The following is a 21,858-nucleotide window of genomic DNA, read 5'->3' on the forward strand; positions in this document are numbered from 1 at the left end:
GTGTGTGGATAGTATGGAAAAAGCACATGCTAGTTTTCATTCAATAGATTCAGCCTGCACCCCTGAAAAATCAAATATGCACCTCAATTCTCTATAAATTACAACTGTGGGGTGCACTTTTGAACTTTGATGCACCCTATCAACCTGTTTTTTCTGCCGTGCACCCAAATATTTTGCCGAGATCTTCCATACTTTCCAGACAGGGTGGAAGGTATTAAATCAGCATTGCAACATTTTGCAAGCAATACATTGTTGCAAAATATGTTTTTCAAACATTTAGAAACATACTTATTACGGACTTTTCTATCATTACACATTCAATATAACCTTTTAAAAATCCCTGAATGTTATGTTAACAAATATTGACCAACCAACAACTTCAAAGCAATTAAATGCAGGATTATGTATAAAGCAACACTGACCTACTTACCCAAATCTTACTTTAAAGTGTAATGCAGAACACCTGATTCTAATAGCTTCTAATACAAGACGAAAAAAATCCTAATTTTTCAGCACCTAACAATGCAATGGCAGCAAATCCGGTCGTCCCAAAAAGAAAAAGCCAATCAATGAAATTTAATTCCTTTTAAACGCGCTTTAACTTAAGTATAACACTAAGTACGGCCCTCAAGATGCCCGCCTTTATTCTTTGGAGTCTCAAGTGTCGGACGCTCCTTTCTTGAAATACTTTACAAGAAATTCAATACACCTTGTCGTTGCTAGGCGACGGTAACTTGACAACTTTGGCGCTGTTTTAAGAATTATTTTATTTTATTAGGGGACCACTTTGGGAATTAAATAATAATTCATAATTATAATTATTATTATAATTAATTAGTCACAACGATGGTTCTCGAACATTTTAGATAATTTGGTTTAATTATTTACGATACCTTGCAAAAGGTTAATCGTCACTACATAAAGATTAACATCAAAGTAAAGGAGAAACATAATATAAGCTAGGCTTATATATAGGTATTGGTAAAATTAACTAATATACAGAAAATGTTGTTAAAATGGGTTAACTTGCCTCACTTTATTCCAGTTACCTATTCAGAGTTGAGTTTACCATTAAAAACTTTCTATTCGTAATCGCCTTAGAACTGATTTATGATTCTTAATTGGTCTGCGCACCCAACTGGATGTCACTGGATTAAAAAACATAATAGGAAATTTTACATGTAGGCTACTTTTTTTGTTTTTTTTATTAACATGTTCCCAAACACTTTCAAAAAAGGTTAAATACGTGTTTATTTTGGATATGCTTGAGTAAGTGTTAATTTTCTTTTGCCCACAACAAACAATTTTGATTTCTTCTCATCATTACATAAACAAAATTTACTAAACGGCGAATATGTAAAGTTCTCTCAATAAAATTACAGCTACTTGTAGGCTACAATTATTAAAATACCTGACGTCACGACTATTTGACTTGTGTCATGTTACGTCGTAAAAGGTTGTAGTTGGGCATATTAGCATATAAAAACGTATTTTAAAATGACTCAAGTAATGCTTCACTGCAGAAACAAGGAGACATTTTTTTCTGCCAAAAAATGTATTTTGTTTCTTCAAAATTTTGAGAAAAGCGACACAGCGCTAAAGTGTAGAGGTTATAAGGTGTTTGCCTAATGCGTTCGTTATTTGACTTTAGGGCGTAACAAACGGTAGAAGCCTTGTGTCTGAGAGCTGTGGGGAGAAAACTGGAGAGAAGGATACGCGCAACTGATATTAGTAGTAGCAGGAAAACAAGAGAAACTACTTTATACGTGGCTGCATTTTAGCAAGGATAGTTCAAGTTCATTCAGGTTATACATAATTGTTTGGCTGTCACAGAAAGGGTAGGGCCGTGAAATGGTAAAAAATGTTGCAATTTTAGCAAACTGGAGCAAAAATAGCGGACCTAATTGAAAATTAACTGGTGTGCATTCAGTTGATTTAGAATTGTGAAAATTTTTAAAATGTTAATGACTGGCACTGTTGGTAAATAATATTGGATTTTGTAAGCTGCTTTTGTTGTAAATTATCGTTGTACTAGAAAATGACTATTAAGCAAAAAAGGGCAAAGGCAGCTGTAGAAGTTGTTGCAATTTAAAAAGGATTACGTTAGGTTTATGTGGGTTTGTACATAAGTATAGGCTACTTTCAGAGATGACATTCGCTTGTGAAATAGTGTTTTCTTTCGCGAAAGCTTTCTTTAGTTGCAGCAATGTTTTCAACGTTCTGAATAGACGTAATTCCGCAGAATAAGTTTAGTTACGAGCACTTGAAAGCTGAATTTGTATTAATAAAACTACACATCTCAATATTTATTACTAGGAATATGGGACCGTTGCTGACACCCAATACCAAGTGGAAGTATCGGTACTCGTCCGATATTAGGCTCATATCGGTTCCGATCCGATACTATAATAGTTTTAGCATTTCAGGCATGTTTTTTAGCAGTTTTTAGGCTTAAAAGGAAAATTTCTGAGAAAATAATACAATAATCGAAGATAAATATGTTTAATTGTGGTCCACGGCAATCGTGGCGCCGTGTTTTTGAAATTGCTTACTTATCTGGGTGAGTAAAACAACTCAGTTTACCGAAAAGCATGAAAGATTTAGCGATGACGTCATAACGGAACATCTAAAAAGTATCTTTAGAAAAATCGTTATGTTTCGATGTCGTGCGCAAATATGCAACTGAAATCTTAGTTTAAATAAAAAAAAAAAATCATTTTGTTTACCGATCGGATGTACCTAGAAAACATTCTTTTACCGGTGAAAAAAAATGACTTAACTAGCCACTCGCCAGTGTAGCAAACAAGTTATTTGAGAATCATAATAGAGGCTCAATCAAGATATTTTTTTAATATGAAATAAAAAAATATTAAAATTAGTAAGTTAATTCCATTTTGAAGATTTTTTGCATAGCTAACATAAAAAATGAAACTTACGTCACGCACATTTTTCTACATGAAAATAATTGTGGTAAATATCCAATTTTATTCACACACTTAAGAATAAAGTGGTGTGACTACGTGATTAAACTCAAGAAAAGTCATTTGAAAACGCTGAGTTAAGTGTACTGTGCAAGTTGACTTAAGTTATTACGACATTGGTACTCACCAAATAAGGGAAAATAAGAATTACCGAGACCCCAGAAAATAAGCACTTTTACAACCGAGCCCTAAGCACAAGCCCCAATATAGCCGTAACAATGGTGCATTATTACCGCACACGTAGTCGACAATACACAGGCAATATTCATAGAACGACAGGAATTGGGTGACGTCAGTTAAGGGTTTTGTGGTCACGCATGGATGGTTCGAGGTAATATTGCGTTTCGAGCGAAATGAAAAAGTAAGGAATTTTTTGTTGCGCTTCAATTGTTTAAAACACACCAGAAAAAGTGATATTTGTAAAAACCTAATGTACATTTCGGAATAAGATAATTTTGACTTTTTAGATAATCATTTAATCAGTAGATGGAAAAATAAAGTTATATTTTTAAACAGGGACAATGTTGGCCAATAGTAAGCATTACGTTTAGCTTATTAAATGTTGTCTTACACTTTGTTTAAAGATTTTTGGCAAACAATTTGACGTTCCAGGTATTTTATTTTATTGAGATTTATTTTTTTTACTGCAAAGTGTACCGTTTAGTGGTTTATAGCACATTTTGTAAAATTCAAAATTCAAATCGAAAGAAAAAATACGCCCTCTCGCTCATAGAACAATTTACAAAACGCCAAAAAAGCAGCATATTATGTTAAGAAACGGATTGCATGTAAAACAAGACGGGAGAAACTGGCGACCTTAACATGACATTTGCTTTCCATAGACTTGTAGAAACGTCATACACTATTAAAGTTATCTGATCCCCAGCACTTAAAGTTCATAGAATTTAGCTTTTGTCGAATCCGAAAGAGAATCACGTTGTCGTTGAAAACAACACACACATGTGTTTATAAGCTGGGGTAATTTAAAGCGATTCGTGCATTGGCTTCGGAGCTTAATTACGCCAATTACGGTAATTTCATTGATCCACCTGTACCATACGTCACGCCAGCCATAGCTTGATTACAGTCCTGAGAAAATGAGCCTTGAATCTGTCATTAGTTTGTTATGTCGTGCCAGAAGGTTGTCATGTAAGACTGTGATTGTGAATATTGATTTTTGGTGGTTTGGGATAAAGTTAGTAGGATCCGGTTAAATAATGACAATATTTTTTGCCTTTGTTTAATTTTTTTTTGGATTGTTATCTACTTTTCTTATTTGTTAAAAGATTTTAGTACACTATGCACAGATCTGCAATGTAACTTGATAATGAATTGCAAAGCCAAAAAGGTCGAGTAGATCGACATTATCTTAAAAAAGACGTTTTTATACGTAAAGTCAGATTAACTGAATATTATACAAGTTCGTATCGAAACGTCTTAATCAAGATGATGTCGATTTACTCGACCTTTTTGGCTTTGCGATCACCAAGGTACATTACAGATCCGTGCATAGTGCATTTGTGTTGTCGTACTTGTTTTATATTATAGCAAAAAAATAGTCAAGATTTTATTTCAAAACGGTTAGTTCTTGCACGATGTGAAGTGATATATACATTTATAGCTCAGTTTTTTGACAGACGAGTTGGAATTTTGAAAGAGCTTAATAAAGAACATATCTTGTTTTATTCAATAAGCAGCCTGCTATTGTGTACTTGCTTCTTTTTTGGTGTTGTCACGTTTGTTTTACGTTTATAGCGGTTGGTTACTAAAAAGTTGGAAAGAAATTGTTCTTACGAAAATTTTTTTTTTTTGTTTATGTATTTTACTTATAGGAACTGATAATGGCAGTATAAGCGAAATATATTTTCCTTTAAAAATGTCTGATCCTGATTTTACTGGGGTTTTTAAACTTCAATTTTTATTGTTAATATGCGCGTCAGCGGAACATTGATTGACAAGCAGAAACCTGCTGCTAATGGTTTTGGATTCCATAAAGATGCACCTTTATATTTATATATTGTTTTAACTAAAGTTTGTATGGTGTTACCTACTTATGTATTTCGTTTACAACGTTGGTTTGAATTAAATTCGCGTGGATCAAAATGCAGCGACCGAGACTAAATAAGACTAAAACCCACTAATTCATGAAATTACAGAGTGCATCGCCTGTGCTCTACATTCGGCTGTAAAAAATCATATGCTTAGTATACTTCCTAATTTACTAGATTTTTATGGCTACAAATGCTCAAAATCTACTTGTTTTGGCCAGTAAAAAGCGCGGAAAGGTGTAAGCTTTGTTTAGAAACCAGCGGCTGTTAAGTTAACCATCTGCTCGCCACATAACGTGTGCATTTTGATACACCGTAGTAAGAGTCTGTAGCCTAGGGCAATTTTTGGCCTAAATAGTAACGTTTAACTTGTTTTTAGTTACTCGTATTGCTGAAATGTTATTTTCTTTTAGGTTTAGTATAGCAAAGCGTATATTTAAAGAATTTAACAAGAAATACAATGAAGTTTTATTCAAAAACAAGAAAGAGAAAGAGTAAAGTATTAGCTAACCAGTAAAGTATTAGCTAACAAAGAATATTGCATACAAAGAAATATCAGTCCTAGACTTCATGAAACTTTTTTTAGTAACAGTTGTTTCTACTTGATACAGTTAAAATGTTTTCGTCCGATAGTTCAGGTGCAAAACGGCAGGGATAAAGGTTGTAGGTATTTCGTGAATTCTATTTTAACGCCGCGTTCGTTGATTATTGCCATCTCGATATACTATGGAGAAATAATTCTGATACCAGATATTTGTTTCAGTTTTTTAGGCTGAGCGATAACTGCATGTTCAAACTGCTTTATATGAAAGTTCAAACCTCTTCAAATAGAATGTAAGACTAAAAAGCGTGAAAAATACAAGTTAGGAAAACATCCTCTAAAACTTTACTAAAAATAAGCTTAAAATCTATAAAACATACATTGCTTTAGTTTGGATGGTAACTATAACTCCGTTTGCCAGTAAATAAATATTGTGAATTTTACACGCACATGATTCTGTTTTTGTATTTTTACTATTTGTACACTTTCAACCATACTAAGTTTGTCGATTCAGCGTGGGATACCATAACGCTTCTTATTTAATAGTTTAATCATCCAAAGGGTAAAACTATCTCTAGTAACAAAATCGCATAGTTTTATAAACAGCTTTTTGTACTTAACCCATCACTTTATTTTTAGGAGTTGCAACTAGCCCAAAAATGGCGTGCGAAATGTTAATCGTAGCAGTGGTATGCTTTCTATGTGGCACGCTTGTGGGGATGCACCGGTCTAAGCTGAAGAGTCGTTATCTTTTCGCCCTGGGAGCCAGCACTTCTGTGATCGTGCTTTATGTGATGCTTCCTGACTGTACAACCCCCCTAGACCTTGAGGTGGAAGTCAAAATGTTTAAGCCGTTGTCAAACCAAGGTGCGATTATGGAAACCATTTTGTGTCTTGAATATTCCTTTAGAATTTGACGTTGATGTATTATTTAACTGCAAATTTATTGAAAGGTTTTTGCGATATCAAGGATAAACAAAATTTCCTGTTGGCTAAAAATAACCTACAAAGTGTGTTTTGTTTGCGACTTATAAAAAAATAAAGAAGTCTTTTTTTTCGACCTAAAATTCTGTACATCGCAACAATTATATCAGTTTGTTAAGCAATTAGACAGCATTGTCCATGTTAGAAATAATGATCTTAATAAAATTCTATAATATCAGTTCACACATGAAAATCAACATTAGCAGGTCGTAATATCGGTAAACTTTTATGCCAATACATAACTGTGACGTCATACATTGCTAACTATGACGTAACTGTTGTCCAGCAATCGCAGACAGAGCGATACAGAGTCGTGGATTGTTAAATGACAATCAGCAGCGAAGCGTCAGGAAAGATTTCAGGATTCCGCAAATTCCCAGGGAGCTTCGTCCTGCAGGGCAGAACCATCCTACCGGACAGAACCACTGGGATCATTTAAAAAAAGAACCAGTTACCGAAGAAACGCATGTAGCAGGTAAGACAACTAAGCTGTTGACTTCATAGTTATGACAAAAGAAAAAAAAAAACGTTTGTAGCAAGGGAATACAATTTTATGTTTATTTTTTTGCTTATACAATTGTTTTTGGCAGTTTTACAGTTTGATGAAAGTGCCATGCGATATTTTAAAATGTCAAAATTATTTATATCATCCTAACAAGTTTCATGAAAAACACTTTTAGGCTACAAGCTGGTTTGTTATTATAGATTTTAAAGCCCTTCACATAACTTTGTCGACTTTCTTAATTATTATTATTTTCTAACAGCTTCCACACAACAAGCGCCACTCCCAGATTCCAAAGTGAAAGCTAATGCAAACCTGGAAGCTCCTAAGCACCGAAGGCATTCTAACAACGGAGCAGATACTGGTGAGTGGGTTTGTCGCTGGGTACTCTAAGGTTAAAGTGGGCAAAAAAACAAAAAAACAACAGAAAACAAAATACAAAAGAAAACGCAGAGTGAAACTACAAGCATAAAGGTTAATTCACACCAGACTAGTTGTGCATTAACTGAAAACGTCGACACAGGAAGCGTAAAAAACTTTTCGGTCACATTCAGTTGAAATATCTCAACTTCAACTCTTGGAAATTTGCCGTTAATGCTGGCAACGTGGTAATTGTAAACTGGTTGACGCCGGACGCCAAACGCACTTGATTGTAACCAACCCAAAATATAAAAAAATTCCCGTAAACTTTGTCTAAATAACCAATAAATAAACAAAGAAATACGCATTTGTAATTTATTCAAGAAGTTTACAGGCGACTAATAAAAGGACATTTTTAGGGAAAAAAGAACGCGAAGATTTTCTGTATTATGCCTAGGTCAACCAAACTATTTTAGATCAGGGCTGAGTAATCGATTAAAAACAACCCAAAAAAGATATACACTGACTCCGTGGAGTCCCGTCGGGCTCCACAACTCTGCAATAAATTTGCTGAAAAGTCTTCATTGCTTGAAGCACTCAATCGGATAATTGTATGAAAATTTACTTGATTAACTTGTAAGCTTCACTTGAATCTAACAGGTAACACTTTAAAACTCATCAGCAACAAACTCGTGCGCTATATATATACGTTATATTACAAACTTTCGATAAATTTTGTCTCAAAATGTCAGACTGTAAAGTCGTTATCGGTAATTTTTTTAATATTTATCCTAAAATGTCTTTGCATATTAGGGTTAAGTCACTGTTGGGATTTTATTATATCAGTTAGAAACTTTTTTTGCAGCTCTTGAAGCGACACAGAGATCAGTTTTTCCTCCTCCGGAAGATAAACGGGATCTGGAGGCTCCGAAGCATCTCGCGGAAGACACAAGAGGAAGAGAACATCCGGGAGTAGAGGATCACAAACTTCAAGAGGAGGATGATCAGGATCAGGACGATCCTCTTGATAAAGAAGATATTCATTTGGATCTTCATGAACAAGATGAGGATTTGGAAGAAGAGCAGATCCAAGAACAAGAGGAAAACCAGGAAGAAGACGAAGAAGAAGAAGATAATGGCGTCACTGTGTTGGATGGTAAGTTTCAGAAGTTGTAATGTTTTGAGTCGTACACAAAAGTTAGAAAACAGTACAAAACCTACACTGAGAAAATTATTCACATCGCCTTGAATTAACATGGTAAAAAAATAGAAGTATGTGTTCAAAACGTTTGGCTCAAAGTGTACGTTTTAGACTTTAGAGGATTATAGTTTCTTAGTCCTAATATTTTATGGAGGTTGTTATTTCCCAGGTCTTATGTGCATCGAGATAGTTTAGGTTAGGGGTTTCTAAACTGGGGTACGTGAACTGATTTTAGGAGTTTAAAGAAGGCCCAAACCTTAGTGGATAGTAAAAATAAAGAAACCATTTTTTTTAAAGATGTGTTATTTCTGTTTATTTTAGTCGCTCACGAAAACGAGGAAACAGCGATCGGAGAAGATGTAAAGTAAGTTATTTAACAGCAGGAATTTTATTTTAAAGTTATAGTTGCTTTTTATCATTCAATTCATATGTTAAAGCTCCAGAAAAGCAGTTATGTTAAGCTATTTCCTAAATAAGTTTTAACTCTAACTTGCGGTGACTTTAGTTAATCATTTTTTCCAGTTGCTTTTTATCTTAATGAAGTTTTAACACTGATGATGTCATGAAGTATTACCGAAACGTCTCTAAACAAAATACCTATTTCTTTGACTTAAAACGCTTAATTTTTTTACTAAGCGCTCAAACTAACAACGAGAACCATGATGACGTCGAGGCCCAGAGTCCGCAACAAGAAAATAATGACGTCAAAGAAGACAAGGATGACGTCATAATACATCTTCGAAAGTCATCTGACGTAGGCGACCAGCTGTCGAAGCTTTCTTTCGACGATGAGTTTCAAAAACGTTATCTCGTGGACCTTGAGCCCAATAATGGCGTCCTAATGCCGTTTATGAAACCTCAAGGTGAGACTTACCTCAACCAATTTCGAGTATTTTGCGAAAATTTATAACTATTATGTAATCAGTAACTCCTGTAAAGTAAAGGAAAAATAGGCTAATGCCAATATGAAAAATAATTGTCCATTGATTGACTTGGTAGGCTGAAAATGTGTTTAAAAGCCAGGTATGTCTATGTTTAGTAGCACCAGTCTGTCCACGAAAAAGCTGATAATAGGGATGGACGATAATATCGGCACGATTTGCAGCACATTCTCATTCAAACTAGCGCTACTGAGTGTTATCGGTACTAGGATGTCCGATAGTATTGGATCGGAAACAATACAACAAGCCATGTGGTAGAATATCGCTACTTGTCCGATACTAGGCTGGTCCTGGTGCCGATCCAACCGATTTAATATGGGAGCCCTGATAGTGTGGGACAACCTAATTGAAATGCTGTTGCTGACACTCGCCAGGCATGATATTCCAAGGAGATGCTCTGTCGGTAATTGTGTGATGTAATGTGTTTATTTTTTTCAAATATATGTTGCCGAAATGTTGGAAAATAAATAAGAAAATGCCGATTTTTAAGATTAAGGCTTGGTCGATGAAGCCGACATTTTTGTCCCTCCTTGCAGAAGTCCAGCAAAAGTACGTCGACATCCTTCCATGGTGGGAGATGAAGGAAGTCCAACATTACCCTCAAGTCTGGTTTACTGGACTTGGGGCAAACAAAACAAAGTACAACAGCTCTAGTGAGTGGAACTACGGCTTCGACAAATCATATGATTCCGATCACGAGGGACGGTTCATCATCGTGAGTGCTTTGTTGTTTTTGAGCTGGTTCATGTTTTCGTGAATTTTTTTTTCTTTTATTTCGGCCAATTTACTATTTAAAAAAGTGAATAGCTTTCATGATTTATTTCAAGAACTTTTTGTGATAAATTGTTGCTAAAAACATCAAGTCATATGATGACGACCATGAGTTGATTTTAATCATCGTGAGGACTTTTCTGCTCATCGGCCGGTTCAAGATTACGGGAAGTCTTTATAAAGCTCTTCAGACAAATAATTGGATATTTTATAGAAATGAATAGATTTAATAGCCTTTTTGTGATGCATTTTTGGCAAAAGCAATCCACATGACGAAAATCACGAGGGTTTATGTTTTAGTGACGTTTTTATTGCTCTGTAATCGTTCAATTTACTATTTTAAATATGGGAAAAGTTTTCACTAAACCCAAGCTTTTTAAACTTTTTAGTTTGTGGTTTCGAAATTACCCCAGTTTTTATACTTGAATTATATATATATGAAAACCAAATAATATCCTTTAAACGGAAATATTTACAAGTTTAATACATTTGACTATTACATCAGCCTTTGACAATAAGTGGTAAATCTGTCTGAAGAAGCTAGATGTTTTGGGGAACGCACCATAGCTTAATTATCATCAAGCAGATTTGTTGTTATTGTCCAAAATAAATTTCGAGAAGCCATATTATTAATTGAAAATAAATCAAACATGTTTTTGTTCCAGGCCAAAGGGGACCACTTGGCCTACCGCTACAAGATCGTGCGCAAGTTGGGCGCCGGTTCCTACGGCGTCGGGATCTTGGCCGAGGACATGGCCCTGGCGCCCGACCACCCCGACCACATGGTGGCAATAAAGATTTTGCACAACGACAGTTCTGTGTGAGTGGACAATTATAAAAAGGCGTAATAGCAAAAAAGACCAAAATCACTTTGTCTAGTAAGCTAGAACATAATTGCGCAAAAGGTATAAAAATATCGTGATAAGGTTAGAATTCGATCAAGGCCGATGTCTCATGCAAAATGGTGTTAACGACACTCGTCCGATACTAGGCTGGTATCGTTTCTAATAATATCAAATTAATTTGAATTAATTTGTACATTACAGCTATGTTTTGCGTAAGATTATTTGAAGATAAAATATATTGGGAATATCAAAGCCTATATGAAAGAATAGGCAGCATTTGAACGTTTCGAATAAAGATTTATTCGAAACGTTTAAAATGGTGCCTACTTGTGTACGGGCCTTTTTTATTCATTTCTTACTACAAGCTCCAACCATTATGCTTTAAAATCGTAATTCAGCCAGTTGAGCCTAAATCACTGTGTATAGTGAGCCAGAACATAGTTGAACATCGTGATAAGGGGTGGCCGATAATATGGGATCGTACCCGATAGCCGATACCAAGTGGAACTATTGGTACTCGCTCAATTCTAGTTTGCCATGAGTGTCGATCCAATGTATGAATTTTGACTTGATTTGCGAAACAACGGAACGATTTTTACCTTGTTAGCCGAATAGGTTAGTTACTCTAGGTATACATAAGCATATTTGTTCTTAAGCAAATTGTAGTAAAATAACCTACAAAAAATGTCTTTAAACGTTTCAATTTCATCTATTTTTATCGTTTGAGCATAGCAATGACGTCATAGGTATCGGATCGCGATACTTTTTGTTAAAAATATCGGTATCGGAATAAAATGTCCGATATCTCCCTAATCGTGATGTTGATTTTATAAATAGAAAAGTTTTGTTACGCTGAGAGCTCTGCTTCAATGCAAACAACAAAACAACCAATGACATATTTTGTGTTTTTTAGAAAGAAATATTTCAAGAAAGAGTTCGACATTTTGTTTCACGTGACCACAGAAACCGGTCATCCGGAACGCTTCTCGAAGATTCTTCGAACTTTCTTCTTTCGAAACCATCTTTGCATCGTGTTCGAACTTCTAGGGTAGGTTGAAAGCAAAGGTTCGAATCCCAGTGAAACCACACGCGGTAAATTTATAAAAAAGGAGAACTATGGACAACCAAGAAAGTTATATATAAATGACTCACATGATTTTTTGTAGGTCAAAATAAAACGATAATGCCAATAAAAAGCACTAGAAAACTGAAAACAAACATAAAAACGTGTTTAGCTTCAAATGTTCAATGAGTTCATCGCCTTTCAGATCATTACTATAAACACTCAAGGCAAGCTATATAAAATTATTCTATATTCACGACCTAGGCCTAACCGGGACCGTCGATCTAACAACTGAGCTACAAAGCCTCAGTTTTGTAACAAAGTAAATACCCAAGTGCCCGAACTTAATTATCCCTACATAATCTTATTACATTTTCTTACAGTCATGTATTGGACGAAGAGGTGGAGCCCCCAATTAGCGACCTTACCATCCTGCGCAAATACGCCAGCGACATTCTCACAAGCCTGGTTCTACTGCACAGGAAAAATATCATCCACGGCGATTTAAAACCGGTAGGTAGCGCTGTCACGTTTAACTGCTTTCATAAAGCTTTCATAAAACATCTATGTTTGATATACTTTAAACAAAAGTTGAAAAACCAGTCTCTTAAAAACTACAAGTGAGTCTTTTTAAAAGTTTAATATTATTAATAATATTTATAGGGGGAAGGGGCACCACTCATAAATGGTTTGAAACCACTGGGTTAGAGATTGAGAAAGATAAATCCGTTAAGGAATACCAACCGATGAACAAAATGCATTCTCGGCGTTATAATTATGTGAAACTTTACTAAACGTACAATAGGATATTGTTTTGGAATAGTGTGTGCAGCTGTAGAATAACTTCATCAGGATAAAGCAAGGTTTTGAAAAGCTGACGACACTGAAATACTAAGCGCCTTGTTTCAACTTTTACTTTACACACATTGCCTACGGATATCAAACAAGATTGTTAACCTCCAACTTTTAATTACAGAGCAACATTATGTTCGCCCGTGGATGCAACTTAAGTTGTCCAAACTACATCAAACTTGCCGACTTCAATCTTGCCTGTGTTCCACATTCTAAAGGTAATTACGTCAACAACTTCGACCCTTAAAAATACAAAGCTGGACGTGAATCGATGTGTTGCTAAAAAAAAACTAAAAAACTTAAAAAAAAGAAAAATTGTCAACTATAATAAAGTTCTATTTTATTTATAATACCTGTACGGTAGGGGTCGGAAACCTTTTTAGCTAACCATAAAATCCCAAATTAAAATTAACCAAAATTAGTTGGTCTACTCTAATGAATGTAAACAAGCAGGGCAAGGCTGTTTACTGAGAATTAAACAAATAAACAGAATTATTGTAAAAGCATTTGGCTTGCGGTGAGGTTATGGCTGACGTCGTGAGTTCACCAAAGGATAGATTTTTTACAAGATTTTTTTTTTACAGTTTATTTGTCTTATTTTCTGTAATAGCTTTTCCGAACGCGTTTAAATCGAAATATAATAAATATAAAGTTATCAGCCTGTCTTTAAATCTACTTTTTAAGGTTACAATTCAATTTTAAAGTTACAATTCCGCCTTTTATTTAAACAAAATATAAAGTTACTATTTTTGCCCTTGAATCTAATTATATCAAATGAAGAGTTACTAAATAAACAAAAACACTTTTATTTCCAGATTTCGCTTGCACGGGCCGCTACTTCCAAACGCGCTACTACCGCGCGCCCGAGGTCATTCTAGATCTCGATTATGACGTCACAGCTGACATGTGGAGCGTGGGGGTGATCATGGCGGAGCTGTGGTCGGGCCAGGTGCCCTTCTATGGGGAGAGCTCCATCGACCAGCTGGCCGCTATTATGGAGGTGATGGGCCTTGTACCTCCTTATATGGTCGAGACATCACCCAGGATTAAAACTTATCAAAGTAAGTGAAACGTCGGTAAAATTGCTTTTAGTTTTCTAACAAAAAAATTAATAACATAGGTAGGCTAACAACAGGATTTCTTAAATTTGTCCCAGTTTCTTTACATTTTTTTATTAAACACTTATTTTATTACTCGCCGAGTATTACACTAAATATAAAAATGTGTGGTAAAAACGTTGATTTATTAAAATATTTTCCAGATTTTTGTTTTTTTTACTATATAATATTAAAACAATCAGGGCAGAATTTTCTTAGAAAACTGTTCAGTCTGAGGAATTTTTGTTTCTGCCAAACACAGTTTCTTCTATAGTTATTTACCTGTAAGCTCATAAACTGTGTAACTTAAATATTAAGTTTACTTTCAAACTGGGTTCTCTGTTACATCTTCACAATTAATTCTCTTTTTCGTAACAGAGGCCGTTTGTTACGTATGCGAGAATGGCTTTAAACGAGTTCCTTACAGAAAAAAGCTGGCGAGTGCCATAAAGGGGGCGCCCCCTGTTCTGCACGACTTCATTAAAAGATGTTTTGAGTGAGTTCAAAGTTTGTTTCTATAAAACGATTTAAACTTTTCAAATGTCATTTAATTAGTTTGATAGTTATTTGAGGAGTAAACGTGGTATTTTTTCCAAAATATACAAAACTAATACTCGACTAGAGTGAGAATAACTTTCACATAAATTGTAATTAATTTAGAAATGTTATGTAATTCATTTTAAACGTAGTTATACAATCTGGTATAGTGGAAAAAATAAACCTTTTAATAACTTATAAGCAGAAAAACAATAAATTGTTCGCCTTAAAAAATGAAGTATTTATGTCTGAAATTAACTAAATAAATATTGGGAAAATATACTATTGCGAGAATTTATATTTTGCCAACATGAGTATTTTTAATATGTAATGTTTAATCTGTCTTTAGGCTAGACCCCCAAAAGCGGATGACGTCATACGAAGCTTTAAAGCATCCTTTTATCACTCGAAAGAAATACCACTCGTGGGGTAAACACTGACATCTAGCGGAATAAGTTTTACATGTTTTGTGCCGCTGGAGGGACAGATGGACACATACACTGTGATTGCCAAACACTGCTTTGTCAAACACAAAATACACAGAATTTGCTCGCATTGCTGCATTCAAACAACAAGTATTTTCAATCAACATTCAGTCAATGGTATTTGACAATGAAAAGTGCTCCTGTGCGCAAAAATTATTCCACTTCGGGCCGAAATAAATGATTGTTTTCTTAAATATTAATGTTGTTGGTCGTATTTATCGAATTCAATGGTTGTAAATCTAGTGGCACTTCTTAAAAAACAAATGTTTTTTTTAATTAGAATTTGTCTGCTAAGTAGCTAATTTACAACATTCATGTGCTTTCAGATCACCAGTTATAAAACGATTTTATTTTTTGTTTATTGAAATGACCTTTACCTAAACGTAACATATACTCAGACAAAACAACTCAGCAAAATCACAGTTTCTAACGTACCTTCTGTTTGTATGTGCAAAGCATAATGTGACGCCAATGGTGACGTAATGACCCTTGACGTCACTTGTTTTGTCATTTTGTCACGATTGCCTTATAGCATCGAGGGCAAGTAAAAAAGTTAGAGCTGTATTACTTTTGTCGCACAAGTTGCTTAGATTTCATTTCTGTTTTTTGCTTTTTTCGTTTTAACAATGGCGCTGAATTTGATGAAAAGCATTTAAGCCCGGGTTGTGCAACACTATATTACAAGGGGCTCTGAACAATATCGACTACCGTTTGGTTTTTAATGCACTTATTTTTTCTTGTTCGAAAGATTTTTCCTTTTTTGCCGTTTGTGACACGCCAATAGAAAATACACTAGTCAGAAAAAGCCTTTTTATTATTGTAAAGTTATACAGGTCAAATAGGATGGGATCAATTTAGTACAAGTGCACTTTACCAGGCACAGCGGAATTATCCCAAAATGAGTGATCTGTAGTATAAGTAATCTTCGCACGTATCTCGCCTAAGTAATGTCAGTCCCTCCGCTCTTATAATCGCATACTGGCATCAATAGTCTCGTAATTCGATTTTTTACTTGTAAAAGAAATTAAACTTTTTAAAATTTCTGACTTAATTTCGACAGACAATTTAAAGAATAGTTGCTTAAATATTAAGTCATTGTCGTCATTTACAAAGGGGAGGATTTCTGTTTTTCTAGATAGGGTTGTTTTATAGCAAATTATATTCTGAAACAAATCAAACGTTATAGCAGCAGTGGGTAACTGGTACGTATCGAAAAACGTCGCCCAAACAGCATTAATGCAATATTCGTATTTTCAACTTGTGAAGTTTCTCAGCAAAAAAAAAAACTTTCGCACAAAATAAATAACACCCTAGAAGCAACAAGACAAATTGCTTTAAATATTAAATCACAACAAAAAGACTGCAGAATTAGCACATTTCGATTGCTTCGCCCACTTAAATATAGTGGTCCAAAAAAACAACAAAAAATTAATCATTCGGTATATTCGAACAGTGCATTGCTTGTACAGATAGCAGCAAGTTATTTTACAGCGAAAGATTGTTAAACTTGTTTGACAAATATTGCTACATTTTTTTATGTACGAAAAAAACACTATAAAAAATATGTGTTTTACGCCTTGAGAAAGAGGCATGGACAGATCTAGAACGTTGATTACCACAAGGTTAGTTTAGGGCCGAATAAATACAAAAATAATATTTTGAAACAAAAAAAAACATTTTAAGTAGATTTGCAGTAAAAAAGGGACACATTTAAATTTTACTATCTTTTGCTGGATTTATAAATATCCCCAAGAAAATTCTTTTGTTGAAATAGTAAAATCGCATTTTAATTTAACAAATTGACACACAACAGTTTCAATGTAAATGAAGAGACTAGTATTTCATATTTAACAAAGATAAAAGCATCAATCACCATCAAGAAATATACACCGCAAAAATATGATTCGAAAAAGCACAGTAAGCTTCACTACTTGTGAACGATGTAAGCGAGAAATTGTATTTAGTTCACAGATAGTAGATGTATGAGTGTTTGGAGCTGAACAATATTTCGAATGACGAACGTCAAATTAAATTACAAAATACAAATTGATCGCAATTGTCAGGTGGCTCACCGAAAAACATTCAGATAAAGGGTTGTAGTACAAGCAAGGCCAGGTTAGAAAAACAACTAGCCTGTGGTGGGATTCGAACTCACGACCTCGGTCATACCGGGACCGACGCTCTACCAAATGAACTACACAGGCTCAGAGAGGAGCGAGTCGAGAAACAACCATAGCACCTTTGCCTGCTGCATCCTGTTTGTAAAACTAGCCTGCAATGAGGTTCAAACTCACAACCTAGGCCATTCCGGGACCGTTGCTCTACCAACTAAGCTATGCAGGCTCAGAGGGGAGCAAGTTGAGAAGAACATTAGCACGTTAGCGAACTGTAATCTTTTTTGTAATGCCTCGTTCGAGCCAAAAAATACATTGTGTAACTTCGGGTGGTTATTTTCGGTTACTTGCTAAGAGTTGATATCTTGTGTTACAGCAAAATATGTTATATAGTGTTAATGAATGAAGTTGGTACCTTATGTTAATCCAAAATATTTGAATCATGTGATTCTTAAAGAAGTCGGTATCTTTTGCTATTTAAAGTGAGTTTGTATATTCGGCAACATGTTGCAATACATTATCTAAAAAAGGTACCTTGTGATAATAATCGTAAAACGAGTGAACCAGTAAAAACATAAAACAACAGTAAAAAAGTTTTTGTTGCAAAGCAAAGCAACGTATTTAAGTTGGAAGACAATGATATCACTTATTTCACTAAGGGGTATACATAGGGTAAAAAATAGGGTTTTTTCATTAGGAAGATTTTAAAGTTTTTTTAACATAGATGGATTATAATTATTTGTGGTGCAGATATATTTTATATCCAGTTTTTAGGTTTTATAAGGAATTCCAAGGCCATAATAACGAGAAAAATGTAGGTTTTCTAGTAGTCTTTCCGTATACTGTTTCCTAGTTAAAATTCTAAACCCACTATAAATTTTGTTGGTGGTTTATCAGTCGCATTTTGAAGATATAGTATAGACTAGAAGCACTTTTTTGCTAGTTACTGCACTGGGGTTCGAACACAAACCCTCTGAACTTTGCGAACGTTGGTCGCATCGTCTTACAGTGGGGGTTAAAGGTCATGCGTTGCCAGGCAAGGCAGGTGCTTGGAAGTCGATCTCCACGTGGTGCTCATTGGCGTGTTTGTCCCAAAACTCCTTGGAGAGCGCCAGGAGACTGTTGAGTTCTCCCTAGTAGAAAAAGGAGCAAAGAGTGAGAAAGCTACAATCGGGCTTGTGATGGAAAGGTTTTTTAAGATCCCGATATGGATGTTCGATAATATCGGATTGTAGCCGATATCCGATACCAAAAGGTAGTATGGGTACACAACATTGAACTGGCAACCCTTGTATGTTAGTTCGTATGTGCCTTTGGTCTCTGTCTCTTATTGTTTGTTTGTGTGTATGTATGTTTGTTTCTCTCTCTGTTTGTGTGTATTTATGTTTGTCCGGATGTTTCTGTGTGTCTGTATTTTTGTCTCTCTGTCTGAGTTTTTGTCCGGGTGTTTATCTGTGTCTGTATGCATTTCCGGATGTCTCTGTGTGTTTGTGTGTCTGTATGTACGTCCGGATGTATCCGTGTGTATGTATGTTTGTCCGGATATTTTAATGTGGCTGTATATTTTTCCGGATTTTTCTGTGTGTGTGTGTGTAATGTGTATTTATGTTTTTTCGGGTGTGTCTATTTGTCTGTATGTTTGTGTGTCTGTATTTTTGTCCACCTATCTCTGTGTGTGTTTGTGTGTGTTTAGGCTTGTCTGGATGTGTCTGTATTTTATCTCTCTGTCAGTCTGTGTGTGTGTAGGCATGTCCTGATGTGTCTGTTTGTCTGTTTTTTGTCTATCTGTCTGTTTTGGTCTATGAATGGTTGTCCGGATGTGCCTATCGGTGTGTTTGTATGTGTTCGCTCGTGCCTTTGGTATCTGTATCTCTGTGTGTTTATCCGGATGTCTCTGTGTCCATGTATGTTTGCCCTGAAGGGTCTATATGTCTGTATGTCGCTCACCTGGATGCTACTTATCTTCTTCTCCAGCTCCTGATGGTGATCAAGCTTCATCCGATCAACTTCCTCAGAGTGAGCATTCTCAAGGTCATCCCCCAACTTCTTGTGCTGAGAGTGGATGTCGTGCATCTGGAGGTCACACCAAGGTCAAACAACAGTCGTGGTTAATTTATTTAGAAAATACTTTTTAATGAGAAAGCAACGCTTAAAAAAAGTGATTTAACAGAAAATTAGAATGATGAATAGACTATAATAAAATAACCTACAAAACTAGGTGTAAAATAAAGAAATTATAAAAACCAACGCAGCTTTAAAGAAGGTTTATACTTGAAAAAATATAACTTTAGATTAAAGCAATAAAGTATTTCGAGGGTTACCATTTCCAGAATATGACTTAACAAAACCGTTCGCATAAAAAACACCAAAAATACATTTAGATGTAAGCTGGGTTTTCATATAATTCGGCCTAATAATTTGGTAATAGACTTTTCGCGTCCGACAACGTTTCTATACAGCTTGATTTCCCCAAAAGTTACTATTTATTACCTGTGTATCGTGCTGCTTTCGAAACCTTGAGAGATCTTTAGAGTGAAGTTGGTCCAACTCATCGATTTCTTGGGTGTGGACGCGACCCAACCACACTATATCTACGGAAAAATGTACTTATTTATACGGAAAGCTAGTCACAACCACACTATATATACAAAAAAGAGCTTAAACATACGGAAAGTTGGTAACGATCGACTTTATCTTAAAAAATTCATTAATTACTTTAAGGTCGGCCAAAGTGCAGAAAGCTCAAAAAAGTAAACTTTTAAGAAACATGATATTGACAAACTGCATTTAATGCACAAAAAGAGTTCCATATATGGGAGAAGTCTGTTCAATACCGTGTTATGTTATGATTTGCTTCTAAACACACTAAAATTTTGACAAATTTTAATATATACGAAGAAAACGTGGTATTTACCGAATAAAAAGTTTTCTACATAGACAAAAATATTATCTTTCTTCCGTAGCTACACTACGCAATAATACGAAAAATGCCTAAAATTGCTGAGGACAAGGTGCTTTGAACAACCTTAAATCTACAAAGCAATAAATAAATTCGGGCTTAATTATATATAGATACAAACCTGCAATGAGTAAAATGCAAAGGATGACGAGTGCTATCATGACGTCAAATATTGCCGGCATCTTGGCTCGGACCTTGTCAATCTTCCTAAGTATTTTGTAAGCTCCACAACATGTCCATCTTACTTGTGGCATGTTGCCTACACACGAGCTTATATACAACTGATGGTCACCTCTGCCTACTTGAAACTAAGCTAGCAAAGCACATCTTACTTCCTGGAAAAAATAAGGATGCGATCAAAGCTCTTAAGCGTAGTTTATATGTAACTTGTAAGGCATTATTGTGATCAAAATCTCCAACACTTTTTAAAGTTATACCCCACTTCTTACAGCAAAGAAAATGTTAGTAAATACATGAAAGCAATGAACAAAGCGAAGCCTGAGAAATTGCAATTATACTCAAAAAACACAAGCACTAAAAAGAAAAAAAAAGATTTAAAACTTTATACAGCGGCTATGCTGGGAGAATTGTAGCTCAAAATACTACAAAACGACTTGTAGGAATTGTTCGTCAAACTTTGTGACGTTGATAATGCCCATTGTAGTAATGGAACGTTCACACAATGTCTATTCGATATCTAACCGCACTCTACATTAACTATGATGCTAAAACGTTCGTGTTGTTGTGACGTTCAGGGTTATATTAAAATGTGCCATAAAACATTAAACGTAATTAAACAAACTTGATCGTAAATGGTCTTTTTAAGCGGTTTTCCATGCAACAAAAAAAACGAGCTAGTCGCGCTTTAAGTGGGCTACAAAATATCCAGCCGTGTATGACTGTGTGAATTTACGGATATACGGTGGTTGCTGGGTGTATTCAAACGTGAAGCTTTATGTACACACGAAGCTTTATGTCTAGAATAGCGGCACTAGCTGTAAAAAATAAGGCGCGTTGTATAACTACAGTAGCATGGTCGTTTAAGAACTTACTGACTGAATAAATTTATTGCGCAAATACATGTTTATGGACGGGCAACGAAATATAGGCATGCATATTAAGTACTCTGCCACTAAACATTTTTTTAATTTACGACAATCGGGATTTGAAACTACGTTTTAATTAACAATTCACGTCAGTTGAAATTAACCACCATTGCATAAAATGACCAGCATCAAGGATGCTAATACAATACGAAAATTGTACATCTTCAATTATGTTTTGTTTTCAACTTATTGCAAAACACTCGAAACATGTTTTATTTAACGAAAAAAGAAATAGCTTTATCTTCAAAACTTAGGTCCCGTATATTTAACGCTTTGGAACAAAATATTCTTACTATTTAATTAGAGAATTAAGAAACTTCGCTAATTATTTTAACACAGCATATCCAAAAGTTATTCACATTTTAGCGAGGCAAAGTTTAAAAACAAGTAGACGGCAGTAATATAGGATATGCCAAGAAGTTCAAAGCTCATGACCTTCATTTAACCTTGGCATTACACGTGGCTGGCGCA

The 21,858-nt window shown here is 35.0% G+C and overlaps 2 protein-coding genes across 2 annotated transcripts; one reads left to right on the forward strand and one right to left on the reverse strand.

The window, feature by feature from the left end:
• The first annotated feature begins 6,229 nt into the window (after positions 1–6,229).
• LOC146137216 (dual specificity tyrosine-phosphorylation-regulated kinase 2-like) lies at positions 6,230–15,906 on the forward strand. Its single transcript, XM_083393782.1, has 14 exons — positions 6,230–6,437; positions 6,850–7,029; positions 7,319–7,420; positions 8,282–8,572; positions 8,939–8,981; positions 9,254–9,480; positions 10,095–10,273; positions 10,995–11,149; positions 12,088–12,222; positions 12,621–12,750; positions 13,214–13,307; positions 13,905–14,150; positions 14,565–14,682; positions 15,073–15,906. Exons 1-14 carry the CDS (start codon positions 6,230–6,232, stop codon positions 15,161–15,163), a joined length of 2,199 nt encoding a protein of 732 aa, XP_083249908.1. The 3' UTR covers positions 15,164–15,906.
• Positions 15,907–16,447: 541 nt separating this feature from the next.
• On the reverse strand, positions 16,448–20,612 carry LOC146137217 (uncharacterized). The gene is made up of 4 exons (XM_083393823.1): positions 20,403–20,612; positions 19,813–19,913; positions 19,270–19,395; positions 16,448–18,455 (listed from the first exon to the last, which is right to left on the reverse strand). The coding sequence occupies exons 1-4, from the start codon at positions 20,533–20,535 to the stop codon at positions 18,345–18,347; spliced, it is 471 nt and encodes a 156-aa protein (XP_083249949.1). The 5' UTR covers positions 20,536–20,612; the 3' UTR covers positions 16,448–18,344.
• Positions 20,613–21,858: the final 1,246 nt, after the last annotated feature.

The sequence above is a fragment of the Ascidiella aspersa genome, chromosome 7 (genome assembly GCF_963924565.1).
Source record: "Ascidiella aspersa chromosome 7, kaAscAspe10.2, whole genome shotgun sequence".
Classification (NCBI taxonomy): domain Eukaryota; kingdom Metazoa; phylum Chordata; class Ascidiacea; order Phlebobranchia; family Ascidiidae; genus Ascidiella; species Ascidiella aspersa.